This window comes from Oncorhynchus mykiss, chromosome 5, assembly GCF_013265735.2.
Source record: "Oncorhynchus mykiss isolate Arlee chromosome 5, USDA_OmykA_1.1, whole genome shotgun sequence".
In the NCBI taxonomy this organism is placed as follows: domain Eukaryota; kingdom Metazoa; phylum Chordata; class Actinopteri; order Salmoniformes; family Salmonidae; genus Oncorhynchus; species Oncorhynchus mykiss.
In genome coordinates this window covers 69000237-69023944 of record NC_048569.1, presented here as the reverse complement: position 1 = coordinate 69023944, position 23708 = coordinate 69000237, and the positions used below count along the sequence as shown (strand labels likewise).

The 23708-nt window shown below is 41.4% G+C and overlaps 1 protein-coding gene across 6 annotated transcripts in view; it reads left to right on the top strand.

Moving 5' to 3' along the window:
- The window catches only part of ttc39a (tetratricopeptide repeat domain 39A), a 44928-nt gene continuing 21220 nt past the window's right edge, over positions 1-23708 (top strand). The window contains exons 1-5 of one of the 6 annotated variants that reach the window (XM_036978195.1): positions 1-362; positions 1205-1263; positions 2088-2141; positions 2264-2314; positions 11603-11707. In XM_036978195.1, the coding sequence (XP_036834090.1) occupies positions 1262-1263; positions 2088-2141; positions 2264-2314; positions 11603-11707 (212 nt within the window). In that variant the 5' untranslated portion in view covers positions 1-362; positions 1205-1261. Of the gene's footprint in view, positions 363-1204; positions 1264-2087; positions 2142-2263; positions 2315-3390; positions 3809-11602; positions 11708-23708 lie in introns of those variants that run through there. The other 5 variants (XM_036978194.1, XM_036978197.1, XM_036978196.1 and 2 more) reach the window with 5 other exon arrangements.

The following is a 23708-nucleotide window of genomic DNA, read 5'->3' as shown; positions in this document are numbered from 1 at the left end:
CACCACCACTGTGGGGCTGTATTGGAGCGCTCTAAGACCTTGTAGCAGTACTACTGACCCACATTCCATTACACTTTAAACGGGATCTGGTTATAATAGTGATGAGTACATCCACTTAAAAAAAACTAGGTCAGGAAAGAGGAATATAGTTATCAAGAAGACACAACCTCTTCCTCATACTTTCTCAAACACTCGCCAGATACATTATCACCTGCGCACAGGTAAAAACCGTGTGTCATTTTAAGGATAATCAGGCGCCGCACTTTTTTCTGGATATTCTGCAAGTTTACAGTATTTCAGTGCAGTGGAATGAGTGTTATCACTAGTTGGAGACGCAGCGTGAAGAAAAATGGCAGCAAAGGGTGAGTCGCAAAATCCACGGAACTATACAGTAGGCTAGTTGTAGTAGCCTTGACAACGTTTTTTTTACGAATAAACCCAGCAATATTTGTATTTACAGTCTACAGTAGTCTAAGCATGTTGTATTTGTGGTCAGAACAGTAGCTATGTTTCCATTAACTTGTCCAGTTATGTTTGTCGACATTTAGAAAGTTTGCATAGAAACCCGATGCAACAATTACCTGCTAAGCTGCGTTTTGATTTAATTATCTTCTGTCGATTATAAACGTCTGGGCGTAATGACGTGACACCCAAACCTACAGTGTCGAATAAAAATATATTGGTTGAACTGTTTCCATTACCCATTTAGGCAAATTGCGCATTAATATATTGGCGACAGCCTGCATGTCCTCCAACCAATCTGTTTCATGTCTCAGGTAGCCCACGAAAGCCAGCATTTTACTGATATGCCATACTCTAATAATTATCATGCCAATGTATAGCCACGATCAGTGCCATGGTGAAACCTGCATTCCTGTAGATCTGAAATAATTATATCTTGAAATTCGCCAACAAACCAGAAAAGCATGGCGAAGTAATTTTGGGATTCACCAAAATTAAGACAATAATTGTCCTGCTAAGAAACATTATTAGACCTTTATTCTGCATAATTTATTCGAAAAATACCGTTTCCATCATTTGTCGAACGAATAAAAACGTTATCTTTAGAAAATGTCTTCTATATCTGCCGTTTCCAATACATATTTAGCAAGGATTTCTTTTGCGACATTTCTTTTTGTCGAATAAATCTAGGTCAATGGAAACCTGCCTAGTGTTTAATGATTGATTTGTGTGATGATTTTAGATTACCTATCAGGTTATTGAAGACGTGGCAGACGGATTTGATAAATATTGAGTGATTATGTACGTATTCTGATTATGATACTTTTTTTATTTGACAGAAATTGGAATGTTATTGCCAGCTGTTATATTAGCATTGAGATGGAGACAGCATGTAGTAGGAAATGTAATATATCTCAATTCTGCAAAGTAAATAAGAAAATGAAGCCACTTTAGATTACTTTTTCTACACATCAAATCAGTTGATTTTCAGACTCAAAAACATAGGAATAGCTTCTCTAAAGTATAATCTAAGATACATTTCTATAAAGTATAATCTAGGTAAAGCACATTTGTAATCACAGGACCACCACGTGGCTCTTTAACATTACATGCCATCACCAGTGGTTACATCTGGAGATAAGTGTACAGTCAAGGAAGTTCAGTTAAGTAAAATTACGTTTACTGTTAAGGAAAACCTTTGTAATATCATGTTAACAAATATTTATTGGCAGTTACGGAATTCATACAACTCTTTTCTTCAAAAATACAAAAAGGAAAGAACTAAACTGCACAGTAACAGGCTAATTAGTAACTAGCTTGTTACAAAGTATTTACACAAATTGTTCAACTGATAGTTATTCTGGAGTAAGGCCTATGTAAAAGAAAGCAACAGCTACCAACCCCTCTCAGGTGACTTGCTTTGATAAAGAAAAATACACTGTGCTGAATATAAAGCTACTTAGGGAAACCCATTCACTGAAATATAAACATAAACTACAATGGTAAATGTCTCCAAAGAATAGCATCTACAGTAGAGGCCTTGTATTACCATTGGTGATCTCAGCATTGGTAAATGAGACACATCCCTAGTACTTACTGTTCTGTCTGTTATACTGTGACCCTAGGGACGCCCTGCAGGTGAAAGAAATCTCAGCCGACCCCAATGGCTGCCCAACACTGTAAGTTTACATGAAAAACATGGAACAGTTTCTGTGAAAACTATATTTATCCTCATTGTGCCAAGGCATTGAATGGGATTTGATTAATATAAACATTTTATAACAGCATGGTTTGCTTCTAGGTTGTCCATCATAAACAGTCCAGAACTTGACCCCAAAGTCACAGATTTCAAGTAAGTGACATCGCTCCTTCCTGCTGTTCAATTTATCAATCATTCAGATAAGGATGCCATTAAAGCTGGCAATCTCAGCTCCGGTCCAGGCAGGGATTGACCAAGAGTAAGATGAGCCTACCTTGTCATCCATAGAGATATTATTACATTTCAATGCCTCTCACCTCTCACCAATGCTTCTCACATGTGGGAAGAAGGCTGTTGTTGTGACCACACAGTTTTATTGACATCACATGATTGAAGGTGGAGCTGTCCCTGAAATAAATTGCTTTCCCATGATCATGTATAACACAAAGCAATTCCACTGACGCAAAAAGAGCAGGAGCCCAAAAATGTTTTTGGACTAAATTGAACCTCTGGATGCTGTCCTAGTGCTCATAGATTTAAAAACGTCAACTGATTCAGCTTAACAGATGTCAGAGAGAAAGCTAATAGAACACTGTAAGTGTGTGTGCATGAGCTGACCTCTTTCCTGTGTCTTGAGATTTACAGATTTACCATGTTTCAGATCACTTCTCCTCTATGACTTAAATGTAGACAGCTGTCTGAGAGCTCATTCTGACAAGTGGCTGGCTCCTTTCATGGGTCATTCACTTTCAAAGCGATTGGCTGTGGTGTAATTACTGGGTCTCAATGGTACTCATCTCTCAACCTCTCCTAAGCTCCTAAACGCTACACAGTGTTCTACTAGCTCTGTCCTATTGGCTCTGTCCTACTGGCTCTGTCCTACTGGCTCTGTCCTACTGGCTATGTTATAGTGGGCAGTGTGTCTGTGCTGCGGCAGTAGTTAGCCTGAGTCACTGCAGTAAAGGCTTCCTTCTTTACAGGACTCTTCCTCTCACTGGCATGAAGTCACTTTACATCTCTGTACGGAATCTTACTGAGTGATTTTAAAATCGTCTATTCAATATATTCAGAGATCTGAATTAGTACCTGAATATTTTTTTTATTTTTGATAGTTTGAGTGCAGTTGCCTGTCCTCTTCGGTTGATGTAATAGCCAGGGTACCTCTTATCTGTGCTGCATAGTTCCTTTTTTTGTGTATGATTTTTGTTGTTTATCATTTGACTGGAGTCCTGTGCGGCTAGGCCAGCCCTGCCACTGCCTCAGCCAATCAGTGAGGCGACTGCAGTGTGTAGCGTGAGTGTGATGATGGGAAGAGGTGGGATAGGAAGAGAGTTTAGGGACTGTGTGTGTGAGAGCGATAGAGTGTGTATGCATGTGTGTTTGGATGCAGAGAGTTGGGGGGTGGAAGATGTTTAGTTTCCCTACGTGTGATAGTCATCCCAATCTTATTAAGAGCTGCGATCTTCCTCCCCTCTACTGCCTGCTGCTGCTGCTGTTGCCAGAAGGAGACAGTGTGTCGGGCTGCGCTGCTGGAAAGGCCGGAGCCAGAGATAGTCAATTATCTTCTGCGTTTGCTGTCTTTACTTCCCTCTAGTACTCTGTCTGCCAGATGAAAATGTCAGGAGAAGCAGAAACTCTATCAAACGGGTAAGAGTTATGTAGATACTGCTGCGTGGTGAAGTGATAGGTACTGACAATGTGTTGAAGTAAACAGAGAGATGCTGAGTTTGTGGTTTTGTGTGTGTGTGTGTGTGTGTGTGTGTCTTTGAATGGGATATACTGTCACTATGAATCATTTCTGATTTTGACTGATTGAAATAAGAGAGGATTTGTAATTGAGCTGTATCCAGTAAAACTGGACAGGTTTTTTAAAGATCCACCTCATCTCTTTTGTCTCATGACTTCGCTGTGTTTAGGAGCAGCTTGTTTTACTGCTGTAGTGCTTTGTTTGCCTTTCTGTTACTCAGCCTCCAGTACTTTAATTCAATGGAAAATAACAGTGGTGAAAGAATTCAGGAGGAAGTCAGGTAAAAGCTATGTTTTGTCACTCTATCTTTGTGTGTGTGTTTTGTGTTCAAGTTTCTCTCCAAATAAATCAGCATCAGAGAGTTGCTGACTTCAATTCATTAATTATCTGGATGTATACTATGTACAACCTTTCAGGAAACAATAGCCTCCATTATGTGTACATTATCATGCCATTTCTCAGACCCACCTACATTATTCCCCTGTTGAGTTGATGGTTAACCGTCTTTATAAGTGTGCTATGTTCATTCAAATGGCCATAGTAGCCAATAGGCCAATGTTAAACTACATTGTCCTGCTTTAGCACTGTCTCTTGAACAAGTCTTCTTGAGTTGTCTGATTTACATCGGTACTCTCTGCTGGACAAGTTTGCTATCTTTGGTCTGATAAACAACTTAACTTGCTTTCCAACATAACAGCCAAGTCACTTGACATTTTTGATGTGCGTCAGCAGGTTTTCTTTATTCAATAAGAAATATCACATTTTATTAAAGGTGGTGTACTGATTGTAGCAACTGATTTGAAACTGGGCTTTATGGACCTTTTTAGATGGAAATACAGAAGCTACTGGAATGCATCCATCTTTCTGTATCTTTATACTGCATTACTTTTCAGGTATTGCTTATACATTTCATTATAACTAAGTGAATTGAATATGTTCATGACTGTGTGTGATACTATTAGGCCCTAGACTGTCTGTGTTGCGCTGACATTCATCACTGTGTGTTAGTGAGCAGGAAGTTACAGGCTGGTGCTGGTCATAGGTTGGATGGATGGTATGGTCATCCCCATGTCATTAGCCTGTGAATGAGTGGAAATACAGGCTTGTTGTTCCATATGATCCCTAGTGGACTCATAGTTTGAGAGATTTCAACCATGGTCTAGCACAGGGATGGGCAACTGGCAGTACACCCTCTTGTAGGCCCGTGGATTCATTTAGGAAACATAGAAACTCAGTTGCGAGAACTCAATTGCGGTCTCAACTTACTGTTGAGTTAAAATAGTACTTAAGGTGCAATTTCGAAATTTGTTTGCGCATCAGCAGTTTTTCCTCTTATGTCAGTCACGGACAGTCACTCAATTAGCCCATTTCAGGATTTGTTTTTTAGATTGGTCGAATCACAGAGCGTGGGGCTCCCATTGATTTTGTTAGTCATTCTCACTCAGATATCATACTAAAACCTGTAAACATTTCTCTCCACCCTATGGCAGAAGGTGTACAATTGCAGTAAATTAGCTGTAAAACTGCTAATTTGTCTCTTCGTCTCATGACAAAATTAGTAGAATTGCATGAAATGAATTATAAAATTGCTAAATCTTTTCTCCGCCCATGGCAAAATGTGTAGAACTACAGCAAACTTGCTGTAATTTTTTTATTTTAAATCTCCGCTGTCAAGAGCAGGGCCGCTACAATGTTTGGTTTACAAGGTGGGGCCCCATTTGGGCACCCAAAGGGTTAAGGCCGGCTCTGACTGCATGTGTTGGTATGGATGTCGTTGAACAGACCCACGAGACACTTCTGCCCCTAATGATGAATTTAGATTTTTTATGGTTCCCACCCCATCAATGTTGCCCTGGTCTAGCATAAAGAAGTCCTATGTATCACTGATCTGCAGGAATGTAAAGGGATGTCAGTTAGCAGTCTTCATTGTAGAGATTCTCCTCAGTTGTGTCAGCCAGACTCCATTGTTTGGTTCAATACATTGTGTCCATGAGCCCAATTTGCTGAGAAGACATTATGTCGACTTTGGGACTGTTAAGCTTGGGGTGGTTTAGGTATGGTACAGTTTGGCAAATAGTGTGACGAACCCCCACTTTGTTGTGAACTTCAGAGGCCTCAGCCAAATTGTTGCTGTGTCTTTCTAGGTATAACTCTGGACAGCTTTCTTGGAACCTTTTTATGAAATGTTATTGTGGTCACACCGTGGCTTCAAAGGTACAGATCCTTTCTAAAATATCTGTTGTAAACAAACATAAAACATGTTAATCAATGAAAGTACAGTTGAAGTTGGAAGTTTACATACACTTAGGTTGGAGTCATTAACTCGTTTTTCAACCACTCCACAAATTTCTTGTTGACAAACTATAGTTTTGGCAAGTCGGTTAGGACATCGACTTTGTGCATGACACAAGCCATTTTTTCAACAGTTGTTTACAGAGAGATTATTTTACTTATAATTCACTGTATCACAATTCCAGTGGGTCAGAAGTTTACATACACTAAGTTGACTGTGCCTTTAAACAGTTTGGAAAAATCTGGAAAATTATGTCATGGCTTTAGAAGCTTTTGTTAGGCTAATTGACATAATTTGAATCAATTGGAGGTGTACCTGTGGATGTATTTCAAGGCCTACCTTCAAACTCAATGCCTCTTTGCTTGACATCATGGGAAAATCGCAAGAAATCAGCCAAGACCTCAGAAACAAATTGTAGACCTCCACAAGTCTTGTTCATCCTTGAGAGCAATTTCCAAACGCCTGAAGGTACCACATTCATCTGTACAAACAATAGTACGCAAGTATAAACACCATGGGACCACACAGCCGTCATACCGCTCAGGAAGGAGACAAGTTCTGTCTCCTAAAGATGAACATACTTTGGTGCGAAAAGTGCTAAACAATCCCAGAACAGCAGCAAAGGACCTTGTGAAGATGCTGGAGGAAACAGGTACAAAAGTATCTATATCCACAGTAAAACTAGTCCTACAGTGCCTTGCGAAAGTATTCGGCCCCCTTGAACTTTGCGACCTTTTGCGACATTTCAGGCTTCAAACATAAAGATATAAAACTGTATTTTTTTGCGAAGAATCAACAACAAGTGGGACACAATCATGAAGTGGAACAACATTTATTGGATATTTCAAACTTTTTTAACAAATCAAAAACTGAAAAATTGGGCGTGCAAAATTATTCAGCCCCTTTACTTTCAGTGCAGCAAACTCTCTCCAGAAGTTCAGTGAGGATCTCTGAATGATCCAATGTTGCCCTAAATGACTAATGATGATAAATACAATCCACCTGTGTGTAATCAAGTCTCCGTATAAATGCACCTGCACTGTGATAGTCTCAGAGGTCCGTTAAAAGCGCAGAGAGCATCATGAAGAACAAGGAACACACCAGGCAGGTCCGAGATACTGTTGTGAAGAAGTTTAAAGCCGGATTTGGATACAAAAAGATTTCCCAAGCTTTAAACATCCCAAGGAGCACTGTGCAAGCGATAATATTGAAATGGAAGGAGTATCAGACCACTGCAAATCTACCAAGACCTGGCCGTCCCTCTAAACTTTCAGCTCATACAAGGAGAAGACTGATCAGAGATGCAGCCAAGAGGCCCATGATCACTCTGGATGAACTGCAGAGATCTACAGCTGAGGTGGGAGACTCTGTCCATAGGACAACAATCAGTCGTATATTGCACAAATCTGGCCTTTATGGAAGAGTGGCAAGAAGAAAGCCATTTCTTAAAGATATCCATAAAAAGTGTTGTTTAAAGTTTGCCACAAGCCACCTGGGAGACACACCAAACATGTGGAAGAAGGTGCTCTGGTCAGATGAAACCAAAATTGAACTTTTTGGCAACAATGCAAAACGTTATGTTTGGCGTAAAAGCAACACAGCTCATCACACTGAACACACCATCCCCACTGTCAAACATGGTGGTGGCAGCATCATGGTTTGGGCCTGCTTTTCTTCAGCAGGGACAGGGAAGATGGTTAAAATTGATGGGAAGATGGATGGAGCCAAATACAGGACCATTCTGGAAGAAAACCTGATGGAGTCTGCAAAAGACCTGAGACTGGGACGGAGATTTGTCTTCCAACAAGACAATGATCCAAAACATAAAGCAAAATCTACAATGGAATGGTTCAAAAATAAACATATCCAGGTGTTAGAATGGCCAAGTCAAAGTCCAGACCTGAATCCAATCGAGAATCTGTGGAAAGAACTGAAAACTGCTGTTCACAAATGCTCTCCATCCAACCTCACTGAGCTCGAGCTGTTTTGCAAGGAGGAATGGGAAAAAATTTCAGTCTCTCAATGTGCAAAACTGATAGAGACATACCCCAAGCGACTTACAGCTGTAATTGCAGCAAAAGGTGGCGCTACAAAGTATTAACTTAAGGGGGCTGAATAATTTTGCACGCCCAATTTTTCAGTTTTTGATTTGTTAAAAAAGTTTGAAATATCCAATAAATGTCGTTCCACTTCATGATTGTGTCCCACTTGTTGTTGATTCTTCACAAACAAATACAGTTTTATATCTTTATGTTTGAAGCCTGAAATGTGGCAAAAGGTCGCAAAGTTCAAGGGGGCCGAATACTTTCGCAAGGCACTGTATATCGACATAACCTGAAAGGCCGCTCAGCAAGGAGGAAGCCACTGCTCCAAAACCGTCATAAAGCCAGACTACGGTTTGCAACTGCACATGGGGATAAAGATCACACTTTTTGGAGAAATGTCCTCTGGTCTGAACAAAAATAGAACAGTTTGGCCATAATTACCATCTTTGTGTTTGGAGGTAAAAGGGGGGAGGCTTGCAAGCCGAAGAATACCATCTCAACCGTGAAGCACTGGGGTGGCAGCATCATGTTGTGGGGGTGCTTTGCTGAAGGAGGGACTGGTGCACTTCACAAAATAGATGGCATCATGAGGAAGTAACATTATGTGGATATATTGAAGCAACATCTCAAGACATCAGTCAGGAAGTTAAAGGTTTGTCGCAAATGGGTCTTTCAAATGGTCAATGACACCAAGCATACTTCCGAAGTTGTGGCAAAATGCCTTAAGGACAAGAAAGTCAAGGTATTGGGGTGGCCATCACAAAGCCCTGACCTCAATCCTATAGAACATTTGTGGGCAGAACTGAAAAAGCGTGTGCGAGCAAGGAGGCCTACAAGCCTGACACTGTTACACCAGCTCTGTCAGGAAGAATGGGCCAAAATTCACCCAACTTTTTGTGGAAAGCTTGTGGAAGGCTACCCAAAACGTTTGACCCAAGTTAAACAATTTAAAGCCAATGCTACCAAATACTAATTGAGTGTATGTAAACATCTGACCCACTGGGAATGTGATGAAATAAATAAAAGCTGAAATAAATTATTCTCTCTACTATTACTCTGGCATTTCACATTCTTAAAATAAAGTGGTGATCCTAACTGATCTAAGACAGGGAATCTTTACTAGGATTAAATGTCAGAAATTGTGAGTTTAAATGTATTTAGTCAGGTGTATGTGAACTTCCGACTTCAACTGTACATAGTGCTCTATTGTTTTTAATGGAGAGTCTTGACATCACCAACAGAGATTTGTTTGGATGAAGATTCTAGCTTTATATTAAAAGATGTGGTGAAACCCCACTTATTTTTTTAATTAAATCACCCATTTGAAAGACCTGTAATTTGATGCAGAGCGAATGAGAAAGCAGCTCACTGAAGAAACAGTGAAAAGAATCCAATCTTGTCAGATAAGAAAAATCTAGCGTTAGGCTGATAGCAGTAAAAGAACACTCAATAGTAGATGCAGTGAAAACCATGTACACTGAACAAAAATATAAATGCAACATGCAGCAATTTCAAATAAGGAAATCAGTCAATTGAAATAAATTATTTAGGCCCTAATCTATGGATTTCACATGACTGGGAATACAGATATGCATTGGTTGGTCACAGATACCTTTAAAAAAATGTATGGTATCTGGTGTGACCACCATTTTCCTCATGCAGCGTGACTTCTCCTTTGCATATAGTTGATCAGGCTGTTGATTGTGGAATGTTGTTCCACTCCTCTTCAATGGCTGTGTGAAGTTGCTGGATATTGACGGGAACTGGAACACGCCGTGGTACACTTCAATCCAGAGTATCCCATTGGTATTTCACCATTGGTGAAATGTCTGGTGAGAATGCAGGCCATGGAAGAACCGGGACATTTTCAGCTTCCAGGAATTGTTTACAGATCCTTTCGACATGGGGCTGTGCATTATCATGCTGAAACATGAGGTGATGGCGGCAGATGAATGGCACCTCAATGGGCCTCAGGATCTCGTCACGGTATCTCTGTGCATGCAAATTGCCATCGATAAAATGCCATTGTGTTCGTTGTGTGTAGCTTATACCATAACCCCACCACCACCATGGGGCATTCTTCTTCACAATGGTGACATCTGCAAACCGCTCGCCTACACGACGTCATCATCATCTGCCCAAGAGCACACATCTCCAGCATGACAGTGGCCATCAAAGGTGAGCATTTTCCCACTGAAGTCGGTTACGACGCCAAACTGCAATCATGTCAAGACCCTGGTGAAGAGGACGACCACACAGATGAGTTTGGTTGGTTGTGTGGTGCAAACCCAGAGTTTGGTTGGTTTTGTTGTGCAAACCCACAATTTCATCAGCTGTCCAGCTGGAGTGGTTACACGTGGTCTGTGGTTGTGAGGCCGGTTGGATGTACTGCCTAAATCTCTACAACAACGTTGGATGCGGCTTATGGTAGAGAAATTAACATTCAATTATCTGGCAACAGCTCTGGTGGACATTCCTGCAGTTAGCATGCCAATTGCATGCTCCTGCAACTTGAGACATCTGTGGCATTGCGTTGTGTGACAAAATGGAACATTTTAGAATAGCCTTTTATTGTCCCCAGCACAAGGTGTACCTGTGTAATAATCATGCTGTTTAATCAGTTTCTTGATATACCACACCTGTCAGGTGGATGGATTATCTTGACAAAGGACAAATGGTCACTAACAGGGATGTAAACAAATATGTGCACAACATTTGAGAGAAAAAAGCTTTTTGTGCATATGGAACATTTCTGGGATCTTTTATTTCAGCTCATGAATCATGGGACCAACACTTTACTTGTTGCGTTTATATTTTTGTTCAGTGTAAAAGCCTGCTCAGATTGGGTGGGAAAGTGAGACAATATCATGACCTACACTCCTCACAGAATGTTTGGAGGTTGTCCGTGTTCCCCTTGCCCCCCCCCCCCCCCCCCCCCCCCACACCCCCACTAACAACAGAACAGGGGCACTGCAGCAGAGCTGCCTGGGAGAGAAAACAAGTGACGTGGCTCTTTTTAAAGATATCCGTTACTGTAGATGGAGCCAGTGAAGTGCTCCTTTGTCATTAAAGCTGTGTCATCCTACTCTACAGGCTGCTACTCTACATAGAACTCAGACATGTCACCTAGTTGACATGAACAAACACAGGTTTTGTCCTGGGTTTCATTCATAAAATAATAGAATATATTTAGGTCCACTGGGAAGTTGGCAGTAATCAGCTTCTTTCATTCAACAATGTCAAGAATATAATGTGTTATTCTAACATTTTGGTCCTGCACTGAGAAGCAATGGGTAGGTACTTAATTGACCTATGCTTCATCTCTCTGTCCCCTTTACCCCTTTTCTGTGTCTCAGGTCCCAGAAGTCGGACCTGTCTTTGGCCCTGGAGGACTGCATGGCAGCAATGGACCTGTTCCTGAGGAATGACTTTGATGAGGCCCTGTCCAGGCTTCGCTGCAGGTGAGAGACCTGTACCCTGGTAATGTAGTGTCCACACAGGTGGCTGGTGGTAATACACAATGTGACTGGTGCTACAGTGTACACTCTGAGCTAGTTTCATAACCACCTCTCCTGTTTGACACCCATTCAGCATTGTGTTCAAACACATCATCATCAGGTTTCTTAAATTTCCTCTGTGAATTTTCTCCTCCATTATCATGGCCTTCCTAACATTCAATCTTTTCTCTTCTTTGGCCACTCCCAAGTCCCAGTTTCTCTCCAGCTCTCCCTACTGTGTCTTCCATTTGCCATCTTTTCACTGTTTCACAACTCAATAGATGTACTTAATCCCTTTCAGTTCCCAATGTTGATATCCTGTCTTAGTTCTGAATACATGGTAGCCTAGTCTATGTATACAATTAATCTCTCCAAGTCTTGGCATATTTTGTCAGCTGTCACCCTGGGGCGAGACAAGGGGAGTGATGGTAGACTGAGTTGTGTATGCAGAGCAAAGGTGTAGACACTTAAACTCCCCTATGGCTTCCTTTGTTTGCTATTCCAAGAAACCCTTTGTGAGAAAAGCCTCAAGAAAGCCTCCACGTCATCAGAATCCTAGTGTGTAATATCACCTAATGTTTGTTGAGCATAGGTTTACACAGCATTATGTGGTAGAATAATGATAAGAGAAAATCTATGGAAGGAAAAAAACCTGTAGAGAAAGCCTGTGGTGCTGAAATAGCAATGTCTCTCTCTCTCCATCTCTTCTTCCCTCTCTCCCTCCTTCCCCTGAGGCTGATGTATTGTACTGAGGCAGTAAATTGGGCCAGGTATATTCCACTACCTCTGCAGAGCAGTGAGCACACAAAGTGGCAGGCTTTCTCCCATATACTAAACTCTTGTAATAATGCAGAGTATGTTTATACTGTGGGGTCTGCCCTTCCATGTCACAGAATGATGAACACAGCAATATAATGTATGTTTTAACAACTCATGGTGTAATCGTAACAACATACAGGAACTCAAGTCCTTTTTGTTCACCTGACCTAGAATTCCTCACAATCAAATGCTGACCATATTATCTCCCAAGAGAATTCTCTTCGGTTTTTGTCACAGCCGTGAATATCCCCCCTCAAGCCGATCCCACGACGGCCTCTCAAGGAACTTCACTGAAACCATATATCCCGAGACTGTATTTATTTATTGTAGCTGGGGATTTTAACAAAGTAAATTTGAGAACAAGGCTACCTAAATTCTATCAGCATATTGATTGTAGCACTCGTGCGGGCAATACACTGGATCACTGCTTCTCTAACTTCCGCGATGCATACAAGGCCCTCTCCCTTCCTCCCTACGGCAAATCTGACCATGACTCAATTTTTCTCCTCCCGTCCTATAGGCAGAAACTCAAACAGGATGTACCCGTGAATAGAACTATTCAACGCTGGTCTGACTAATCGGAATCCACGCTTCAAGATTGTTTTGATGACGCAGACTGGGAAATGTTCCGGGCAGCCTAATATCGAGAATAATATCGATTTATACACTGATTTGTTGAGTGAGTGCATTGGATATGTTGTACCCACTGTAATTATTTAAACCTACCCTAACCAGAAACCGTGTATAGATGGCGGCATTCTCGCTAAATTGAAAGCGCAAACCACCGCATTACACCATGGAAAGATGATTGGGAATATGGCCGAATACAAACAGTGTAGTTATTCCCTCCACAAGCCAATCAAACAAGCAAAATGACGGTTTAGGGACAAAGTGGAGTCGCAATTCAACGGCTCAGACACGAGACGTATGTGGCAGGGTCTACAGACAATCACGGACTACAAAAATAAAACTAGCCACACGGACACCAACGTCTTGCTTCCAGACAAACTAAATACCTTCTTTGCCCGCTTTGAGGATAATACAGTGCCACCGACGCGGCCCGCTACCAAGGACTGTGGGCTCTCCTCCTCTGTGGCCGATGTGAGTAAGACATTTAATTGTGTTAACCCTCGCAAGGCTGGCATCCCTAGCCACGTCCTCAGAGCATGTGCAGACCAACTGGCTGGTGTGTTTACGGACATATTCAATCTCTCCCTATCCCAGTCTGCTGTCCCCACATGCTTCAAGATGGCCACCTTTGTTCCTGTACCCAAGAAGGCAAAGGTAACATAACTAAATTACTATCGCCCCATAGCACTCATTTCTGTGATCAGGAAGTGCTTTGAGAGACTAGTCAAGGATCATATCACCTCCACTTTACCTGCCATCCTAGTCCTACTTCAATTTGCATACCACCCCCAATAGGTCCACACTGCCCTATCCTATCTGGACAAGAGGCATATTTATTAAAGAATGCTGTTCATTGACTACAGCTCAGCATTCAACACCATAGTACCATCCAAGCTCATCATTAAGCTTGCCGTTGAGCCCATGGTCTCAATGGCAACTGCACCGCCCACAACCGCAAGGCTCTCCAGAGGGTGGTGCGGTCTGCCCAATGCATCACCGGGGGCAAACTACCAGCCCTCTGGGACACCTACAGCACACGATGTCACAGGATGGCCAAAAAGATCATCAAGGACAACAACCATCCAAGCCACTGTCTATTCACCCCACTACCATCCAGAAGGCGAGGTCAGTACAGGTGCATCAAATCTGGGACTAAAAGACTGAACAACAGCTTCCATCTCAAGGCCATCAGACTGCTGCTTGTTCATCGCTCATCCATATATTTATTCTATCCCTTTACTTAGATTTGTGTGTATTAGGTAGTTGTGGTGAAATCGTTAGATTACTTGTTAGATATTACTGCACTGTCGGAACTAGAAGCACAAGCATTTCGCTACACTCGCAATAACATCTGCTAACCATGTGTATGTGACCAATAAAATTTGATTATTTGATTAACTATACAGTACCAGTCAAAAGATTGGACACACCTACTTATTTGTTGGGGGACTGCACTTGAAGAAACGTTCAAAGTTCTTGACATTTTCTGGACTGACTGACCTTCATATCTTAAAGTAATGATGGACTGTCATTTCTCTTTGCTTATTTGAGCTGTTCTTGCCATAATATGGACTTGGTCTTTTACCAAATAGGGCCATCTTCTGTATACCACCCCTACCTTGTCACAACAACTGATTAAATTAACTTTTAATAAGGCACACCTGTTAATTTAAGCTGACAAATGCTTGAAAGTGGAAAAAGGCACTGCAATGACATCAAAACAGCCAGCCTCATACTTTTAATTTCACAGCTTTAGCTTTTCTGATTAGAGAGTAAAATTATGCATTGCTTTCTGCTCTCTGAAGCTACTATTTACCTGTACAAACATGCAGACTGGGCAAGGAACAGCAGCAGGCCTTGCATAGTTGTCCTATCCCAATCAAGGACTTGCCAGTCCCACCTCATTCCTGACAACTATTGTGAGAGAAATTTCAAGATTGTTATAATACTGTTATTGCATCAAGTTGTTGTTTTATGCAACAGAATAGAGGGTTCATATAACTCTATTCTGTCTGTGTGAACTGAAAGTGGGCCTCTGGGAGATTTAACACTGACAGTGGATTTACAAGGGATTGGAGATAAACCTAACAAGACGGCATTCCCTTGCATGATTAGTGTATGTGTGCCTGACTGGAAGTTACCAGGAAGAGATGACTCGGGGCCAGACCCTGGTTTGTACACAATGAGAAGTTTTTACATTAGATACTGTCGGCTCTGAATTATAAGTATCTTTCAACCAAATATTAACATTGTGACCCATTCCATACATCTATTGTTTGTCATGTAGACTGAAGGGGGTGTATGTTGGCTATAAAATAACTTTGTACCTTTGTCTTGGGGCACTCAAGGAATCATCTGAGGGTGATTCATCGACCAGCCATCATTATCGTAAAGCACTCAATCGATTCACTTTATATATGTGTGTTGTATTGACCTGCTCCCTTATTAATAAGTGAATAAAGATTTAGTTGAAGTATAACTCTGACTTGTGTGATACGTTTGTCTCTCCTCATTTGATAGTAAAGAAATTAACCACCACACTACAGTGCCTTGCGAAAGTATTCGGCCCCCTTGAACTTTGCAACCTTTTGCCACATTTCAGGCTTCAAACATAAAGATATAAAACTGTATTTTTTTGTGAAGAATCAACAACAAGTGGGACACAATCATGAAGTGGAACGACATTTATTGGATATTTCAAACTTTTTTAACAAATCAAAAACTGAAAAATTGAGCGTGCAAAATTATTCAGCCCCCTTAAGTTAATACTTTGTAGCGCCACCTTTTGCTGCGATTACAGCTGTAAGTCGCTTGGGGTATGTCTCTATCAGTTTTGCACATCGAGAGACTAACATTGTTTCCCATTCCTCCTTGCAAAACAGCTCGAGCTCAGTGAGGTTGGATGGAGAGCATTTGTGAACAGCAGTTTTCAGTTCTTTCCACAGATTCTCGATTGGATTCAGGTCTGGACTTTGACTTGGCCATTCTAACACCTGGATATGTTTATTTTTGAACCATTCCATTGTAGATTTTGCATTATGTTTTGGATCATTGTCTTGTTGGAAGACAAATCTCCGTCCCAGTCTCAGGTCTTTTGCAGACTCCATCAGGTTTTCTTCCAGAATGGTCCTGTATTTGGCTCCATCCATCTTCCCATCAATTTTAACCATCTTCCCTGTCCCTGCTGAAGAAAAGCAGGCCCAAACCATGATGCTGCCACCACCATGTTTGACAGTGGGGATGGTGTGTTCAGGGTGATGAGCTGTGTTGCTTTTAGGCCAAACATAACGTTTTGCATTGTTACCAAAAAAGTTCAATTTTGGTTTCATCTGACCAGAGCACCTTCTTCCACATGTTTGGTGTGTCTCCCAGGTGGCTTGTGGCAAACTTTAAACAACACTTTTTATGGATATCTTTAAGAAATGGCTTTCTTCTTGCCACTCTTCCATAAAGGCCAGATTTGTGCAATATATGACTGATTGTTGTCCTATGGACAGAGTCTCCCACCTCAGCTGTAGATCTCTGCAGTTCATCCAGAGTGATCATGGGCCTCTTGGCTGCATCTCTGATCAGTCTTCTCCTTGTATGAGCTGAAAGTTTAGAGGGACGGCCAGGTCTTGGTAGATTTGCAGTGGTCTGATACTCCTTCCATTTCAATATTATCGCTTGCACAGTGCTCCTTGGGATGTTTAAAGCTTGGGAAATCTTTTTGTATCCAAATCCGGCTTTAAACTTCTTCACAACAGTATCTCGGACCTGCCTGGTGTGTTCCTTGTTCTTCATGATGCTCTCTGCGCTTTTAAAGGACCTCTGAGACTATCACAGTGCAGGTGCATTTATACGGAGACTTGATTACACACAGGTGGATTGTATTTATCATCATTAGTCATTTAGGTCAACATTGGATCATTCAGAGATCCTCACTGAACTTCTGGAGAGAGTTTGCTGCACTGAAAGTAAAGGGGCTGAATAATTTTGCACGCCCAATTTTTCAGTTTTTGATTTGTTAAAAAAGTTTGAAATATCCAATAAATGTCGTTCCACTTCATGATTGTGTCCCACTTGTTGTTGATTCTTCACAAAAAAATACAGTTTTATATCTTTATGTTTGAAGCCTGAAATGTGGCAAAAGGTCGCAAAGTCCAAGGGGGCCGAATACTTTCGCAAGGCACTGTATATGTGAGTGTTGTACACTAGGCATGGAACTGTTGGTAGTGTATACGTCGTGAAAGGTGAGGGAGGGGCTGTTCATCTATACTGAGAAATATGTAGAGATGGAACACACATGTTCATTGAAAGGGTGTAGCGTAATCGCCTAGCCAGACTCTGTCTCATTGGCTGTCCAACAATCTTCTGTAATTTTGGTAAATAACAGGTAATATATGGCAATCTATGGTAACTTTCTTAATTTACAGTGGGGCAAAAAAGTATGTAGTCAGCCACCAATTGTGCAAGTTCTCCCACTTAAAAAGATGAGAGAGGCCTGTCATTTTCATCATAGGTACACTTCAAATATGACAGACAAAATGAGGAAAAAACATCCAGAAAATCACATTGTAGGATTTTTAATGAATTTATTTGCAAATTATCGTGGAAAATAAGTATTTGGTCACCTACAAACAAGCAAGATGTCTGGCTCTCACAGACCTGTAACTTCTTCTTTAAGAGGCTCCTCTGTCCTCCACTCGTTACCTGTAATAATGGCACCTGTTTGAACTTGTTATCAGTATAAAAGACACCTGTCCACAACCTCAAACAGTCACACTCCAAACTCCACTATGGCCAAGACCAAAGAGCTGTCAAAGGACACCAGAAACAAAATTGTAGACCTGTACCAGGCTGGGAAGACTGAATCTGCAAAAGGTAAGCAGCTTGGTTTGAAGAAATCAACTGTGGGAGCAATTGCTAGGAAATGGAAGACATACAAGACCACTGATAATCTCCCTCGATCTGGGGCTCCACGCAAGATCTCACCCCGTGGGGTCAAAATGATCACAAGAACGGTGAGCAAAAATCCCAGAACCACAAGGGGGACCTAGTGAATGACCTGCAGAGAGCTGGGACCAAAGTTACAAAGCCTACCATCAGTAACACACTACGCCGCCAGGGACTCAAATCCTGCAGTGCCAGACGTGTCCCCCTGCTTAAGCCAGTATATGTCCAGGCCCCTCTGAAGTTTTCTAGAGAGCATTTGGATGATCCAGAAGAAGATTGGGAGAATGTCATATGGTCAGATGAAACCAAAATATACCCTTTTGGTAAAAACTCAACTCGTCGTGTTTGGAGGACAAAGAATGCTGAGTTGCATCCAAAGAACACCATACCTACTGTGAAGCATGGGGGTGGAAACATCATGCTTTGGGGCTGTTTTTCTGCAAATGGACCAGGACGACTAATCCGTGTAAAGGAAAGAATGAATGGGGCCATGTATCGTGAGATTTTGAGCTAAAACCTCCTTCCATCAGCAAGGGCATTGAAGATGAAACGTGGCTGGGTCTTTCAGCATGACAATGATTCCAAACACACCGCCCGGGCAACGAAGGAGTGGCTTCGTAAGAAGCATTTCAAGGTCCTGGAGTGGCCTAGCCAGTCTCCAGATCTCAACCCCATAGAAAATCTTTGGAGGGAGTTGAAAGTCTGTGTTGCCCAGCAACAGCCCCAAAACATCACTGCTCTAGGGGAGATCTGCATGGAGGAATGGGCCAAAATACCAGCAACAGTGTGTGAAAACCTTGTGAAGACTTACAGAAAACGTTTGACCTCTGTCATTGCCAACAAAGGGTATTGAGTATTGAGATAAACTTTTGTTATTGACCAAATACTTATTTTCCACCATCATTTGCAAATACATTTATTACAAATCCTACAATGTGATTTTCTGGATTTTTTTTTTCTCATTTTGTCTGCCATAGTTGAAGTGTACCTATGATGAAAATTACAGGCCTCTCTCATCTTTTTAAGTGGGAGAACGTGCACAATTGGTGGTTGACTAAATACTTTTTTGCCCCACTGTACCTTGGAACAACTTTCAAAATGTTTATTCATAAACCGTACCAGTCAAAAGTTTGGACACACCTGCTCATTCAAGGTTTTTTCTTTATTTGTACTATTTTCTGCATTGTAGAATAATAGTGAATACATAAACTATGAAATAACACATGGAATCATGTAGTAACCCAAAAAAGTGTTTTGGTTACTACATATAAAATATATATTTTATATTTGAGATTTTTCAAAGTAGCCACCCTTTGCCTTGATGACAGCTTTGCACAGTCTTGGCATTCTCTCAACCAGCTTCACCTGGAATGCTTTTCCAACAGCCTTGAAGGAGTTCCCACATATGATAGGCACTTGTTGGCTGCTTTTCCTTCACTCTGCAGTCCAACTAATCACAAATCATCTCAATTGGGTTGAGGTCGGGTGATTATGGAGGCCAGATCATCTGATGCAGCATTCCATCACTCTCCTTTTTGGTCAAATAGACCTTACACCGCCTGGACGTGTGTTGTGTCATTGTCCTGTTGAAAAACAAATGATAGGAACTAAGCGCAAACCAGATGGGATGGCGTATCACTGTAGAATGCTGTGGTAACCATGCTGGTTAAGTGTGTCTTGAATTCTAAATAAATCACTGACAGTGTCACCAGCAAAGCACCATCGCACCCCCTCCTCCATGCTTCACTTGTCTATCTCCACAACAGTCAACAACAGAAGCCAGGCAGCAGGCACAAACATCCCAATTCATGGCCTGTTTTTACCATTCTGCACTTTCTCATGACTAAATATCTCTTGATTTATGTCTTCCTTTTAAATAATATGTGTATGGTTCTTGATGTGACATACATTTGATGATAAAGTGTATATTTACACATAGTGAAAGTGAGTCACACAAAAAGCAAAACTTTATTTTCGATAGGTAAGGTACCCAGGAAGACACTACTCATCTTGTGACTAATAGACTAATGATTTTGTAAATGCTGCTTCTTTTTGTACAGAAGTCCTCTCGGTAGTCCCATGAGTTGTTTTGTGGTCACTGGCAGTCAAATGTCAGGCATGCAGACATGCAACATTCCAGTTAAGAGACTTCTGTCGCACCTGCATTGTCTCATAGCTACTTTGACTATGGTGGAACTTTCTGGGAACCAGTCAGACCAGCACCTCTTGGGTGTGCATTGTCAGATCTGCAGTGTCACATTCAGGGACTTAACTTGGGCCTGTTTCCAAGGGAAAATGTTATAACTTAGGGTATTTTCACATATAGTTCTCTTTAAAACAACCAATCTCAGTCCTCTTTAAAGTGAACTCTCGGGTAAAAAAAATGGCAAAATTACTCTGTTCTCTTTGTATTCACACTGCCCTTGGCTTTGTATGAGGACTCAACTCTTTTGCCTGTTCACTTCACCTATTTTGTGGTCTGTCCTCTTTGCATTCACATTGCTATGTTTAGAATTGGAACCAATAACTTTTTCCTACATTCTCTCAATGCACTCTGGGTTTTTACAAATGCAGGACAAGCTATTCCATCAGAATGTGTTATTCGACAGCTAGATATACGTACTTACAGTGGGGAGAACAAGTATTTGATACACTGCCGATTTTGCAGGTTTTCCTACTTACAAAGCATGTAGAGGTCTGTAATTTTTATTTTAGGTACACTTCAACTGTGAGATACGGAATCTAAAACAAAAATCCAGAAAATCACATTGTATGATTTTTAAATAATTAATTTGCATTTTATTGCATGACATAAGTATTTGATCACCTACCAACCAGTAAGAATTCCGGCTCTCACAGACCTGTTCATTTTTCTTTAAGAAGCCCTCCTGTTCTCCACTCATTACCTGTATTAACTGCACCTGTTTGAACTCGTTACCTGTATAAAAGACACCTGTCCACACACTCAATCAAACAGACTCCAACCTCTCCACAATGGCCAAGACCAGAGAGCTGTGTAAGGGATAAAATTGTGTACGGGATACAATTGAAGACCTGCACAAGGCTGGGATGGGCTACAGGACAATAGGCAAGCAGCTTGGCGAGCAGGCAACAACTGTTGGCGCAATTATTAGAAAATGGAAGAAGTTCAAGATGACGGTCAATCACCCCCGGTCTGGGGCTCCATGCAAGATCTCACCTCGTGGGGCATCAATGATCATGAGGAAGGTGAGGGATCAGCCCAGAACTACACGGCAGGACCTGGTCAATGACCTGAAGAGAGCTGGGACCACAGTCTCAAAGAAAACCATTAGTAACACACTACGCCGTCATGGATTAAAATCCTGCAGCGCACGCAAGGTCCCCCTGCTCAAGCCAGAGCATGTCCAGGCACGTCTGAAGTTTGCCAATGACCATCTGGATGATCCAGAGGAGGAATGGGAGAAGGTCATGTGGTCTGATGAGACAAAAATATAGCTTTTTGGTCTAAACTCCACTCGCTGTGTTTGGAGGAAGAAGAAGGATGAGTACAACCCCAAGAACACCATCCCAACCGTGAAGCATGGAGGTGGAAACATCATTCTTTGGGGATGCTTTTCTGCAAAGGGGACAGGACGACTGCACCGTATTGAGGGGAGAATGGATGGGGCCATGTATTGCGAGATCTTGGCCAACAACCTCCTTCCCTCAGTGAGAGCATTGAAGATGGGTCGTGGCTGGGTCTTCCAGCATGACAACGACTCGAAACACACAGCCCGGGCAACTAAGGTGTGGCTCCGTAAGAAGCATCTCAAGGTCCTGGAGTGGCCTAGCCAGCCTCCAGACCTGAACCCAATAAAACATATTTGGAGGGAGCTGAAAGTCCGTATTGCCCAGCTACAGCCCCAAAACCTGAAGGATCTGGAGAAGGTCTGTATGGAGGAGTGGACCAAAATCCCTGCTGCAGTGTGTGCAAACCTGGTCAAGAACTACAGGAAACGTATGATCTCTGTAATTGCAAACAAAGGTTTCTGTACCAAATATTAAGTTCTGCTTTTCTGATGTATCAAATACTTATGTCATGCAATAAAATGCAAATTAACTACTTAAAAATCATACAATGTGATTTTCTGGATTTTTGTTTTAAATTCCGTCTCTCACAGTTGAAGTGTACCTATGATAAAAATTACAGACCTCTACATGCTTTGTAAGTAGGAAAACCTGCAAAATCGACAGTGTATCAAATACTTGTTCTCCCCACTGTATATTTTTGAAGCTAATAGATTGCATTTAGTTAAAAGATGAGACATAATAATTGTTATCAGAAGATACAATTACCATGTAAATATTATTGGTAACAGAATAAATAGCTGAAGAATAACTGCGGATTAAATAATACTATAATCGAACATTTTACACCCAATGTAGGCTACTGCCCCTTTAAGAGCTAGAATAGATTTTGAACCCTATGTTGGTGTCTTCTCATGCTATTCGAACCCTACAATCGAATAAACAGCTTGTGTAAAGAAATAATCTTCACTAAAAACTGCACACATGTTTTTAAATTTCTATGCATCCTTGACAATCGCTAATCAATAGGCCTAACCAGTGGCAATTTGAGCATATAAATCTTGGTCAGGCAAAAACATTTTTTTGTGGGAACAGCAAAGCCACAACGCTAAACAATACATGAATTGCACTATAACGGTGACAAAAGCTGCACACAAACTGGTAGGGTAGGTAGGGCCTACATAAAGCTATCCCAACAGCAGAGTCCCAACACCTTATCACTGCTACACCTGGATATCAGCTGAGCCTTGTCTGGCAGCGAAACAGTTCATTCAGCCTCATTTACTGCCTTTAAAAAAAACATAGCTGATATGGCTGACTTGCTTAAACAATTAAATAAATGTGGTTTCTACTGACAATTGAGAAGTGCAAACTATAGCATGAGGGGACAACAAGAGGATAAGAGGCAATCCGTAATTTCGATTAAGACATTAATTGACGACGGACGTAGTCAATATAACTATTTGTTCAGCACTTTTGTACAGTGACAGAATTCAGAACATGGGCCGTTCTTACAGTGTACTCCCTGTATAACAAGTCAGAACCGTAGGATAAATAAATGGGTCATATGAAAAGACAATGAAAGCTCTCACAATATTCGATGATTACATTTCTCTAAAACAGGTGTTTGGCTACATGTGCACCACCAAGTCAGAAAAGTAGGCGAAATTAAGAGGTGAAAATAGACCAAATTATTAGGGTGAGACACATTGAATGCCGTTTGGCTCTCTTTGACGCAATAAATAAGCTTTTCATTTGACACGTCAAATAACACAATTCTATTATAGAATGCTGTGTGTGCTGAATTTGAACGTGCAAGCCAAGCACCATCACTCCTATCAGTAGCACTGTCAAAGTTGTACAAAAAAGTTTGCAAACAAGCACACACCGGCCACCGGCCACGAACGATGTTTTTACAATACCGCGTTGGTGAATAGACCAAATTATTAGGGTGAGGCACATGGGCTTTTAACAGCTTACTACACAACATACACTTAGTATAACTTTCTTAGCTACAGTATACATATCTACC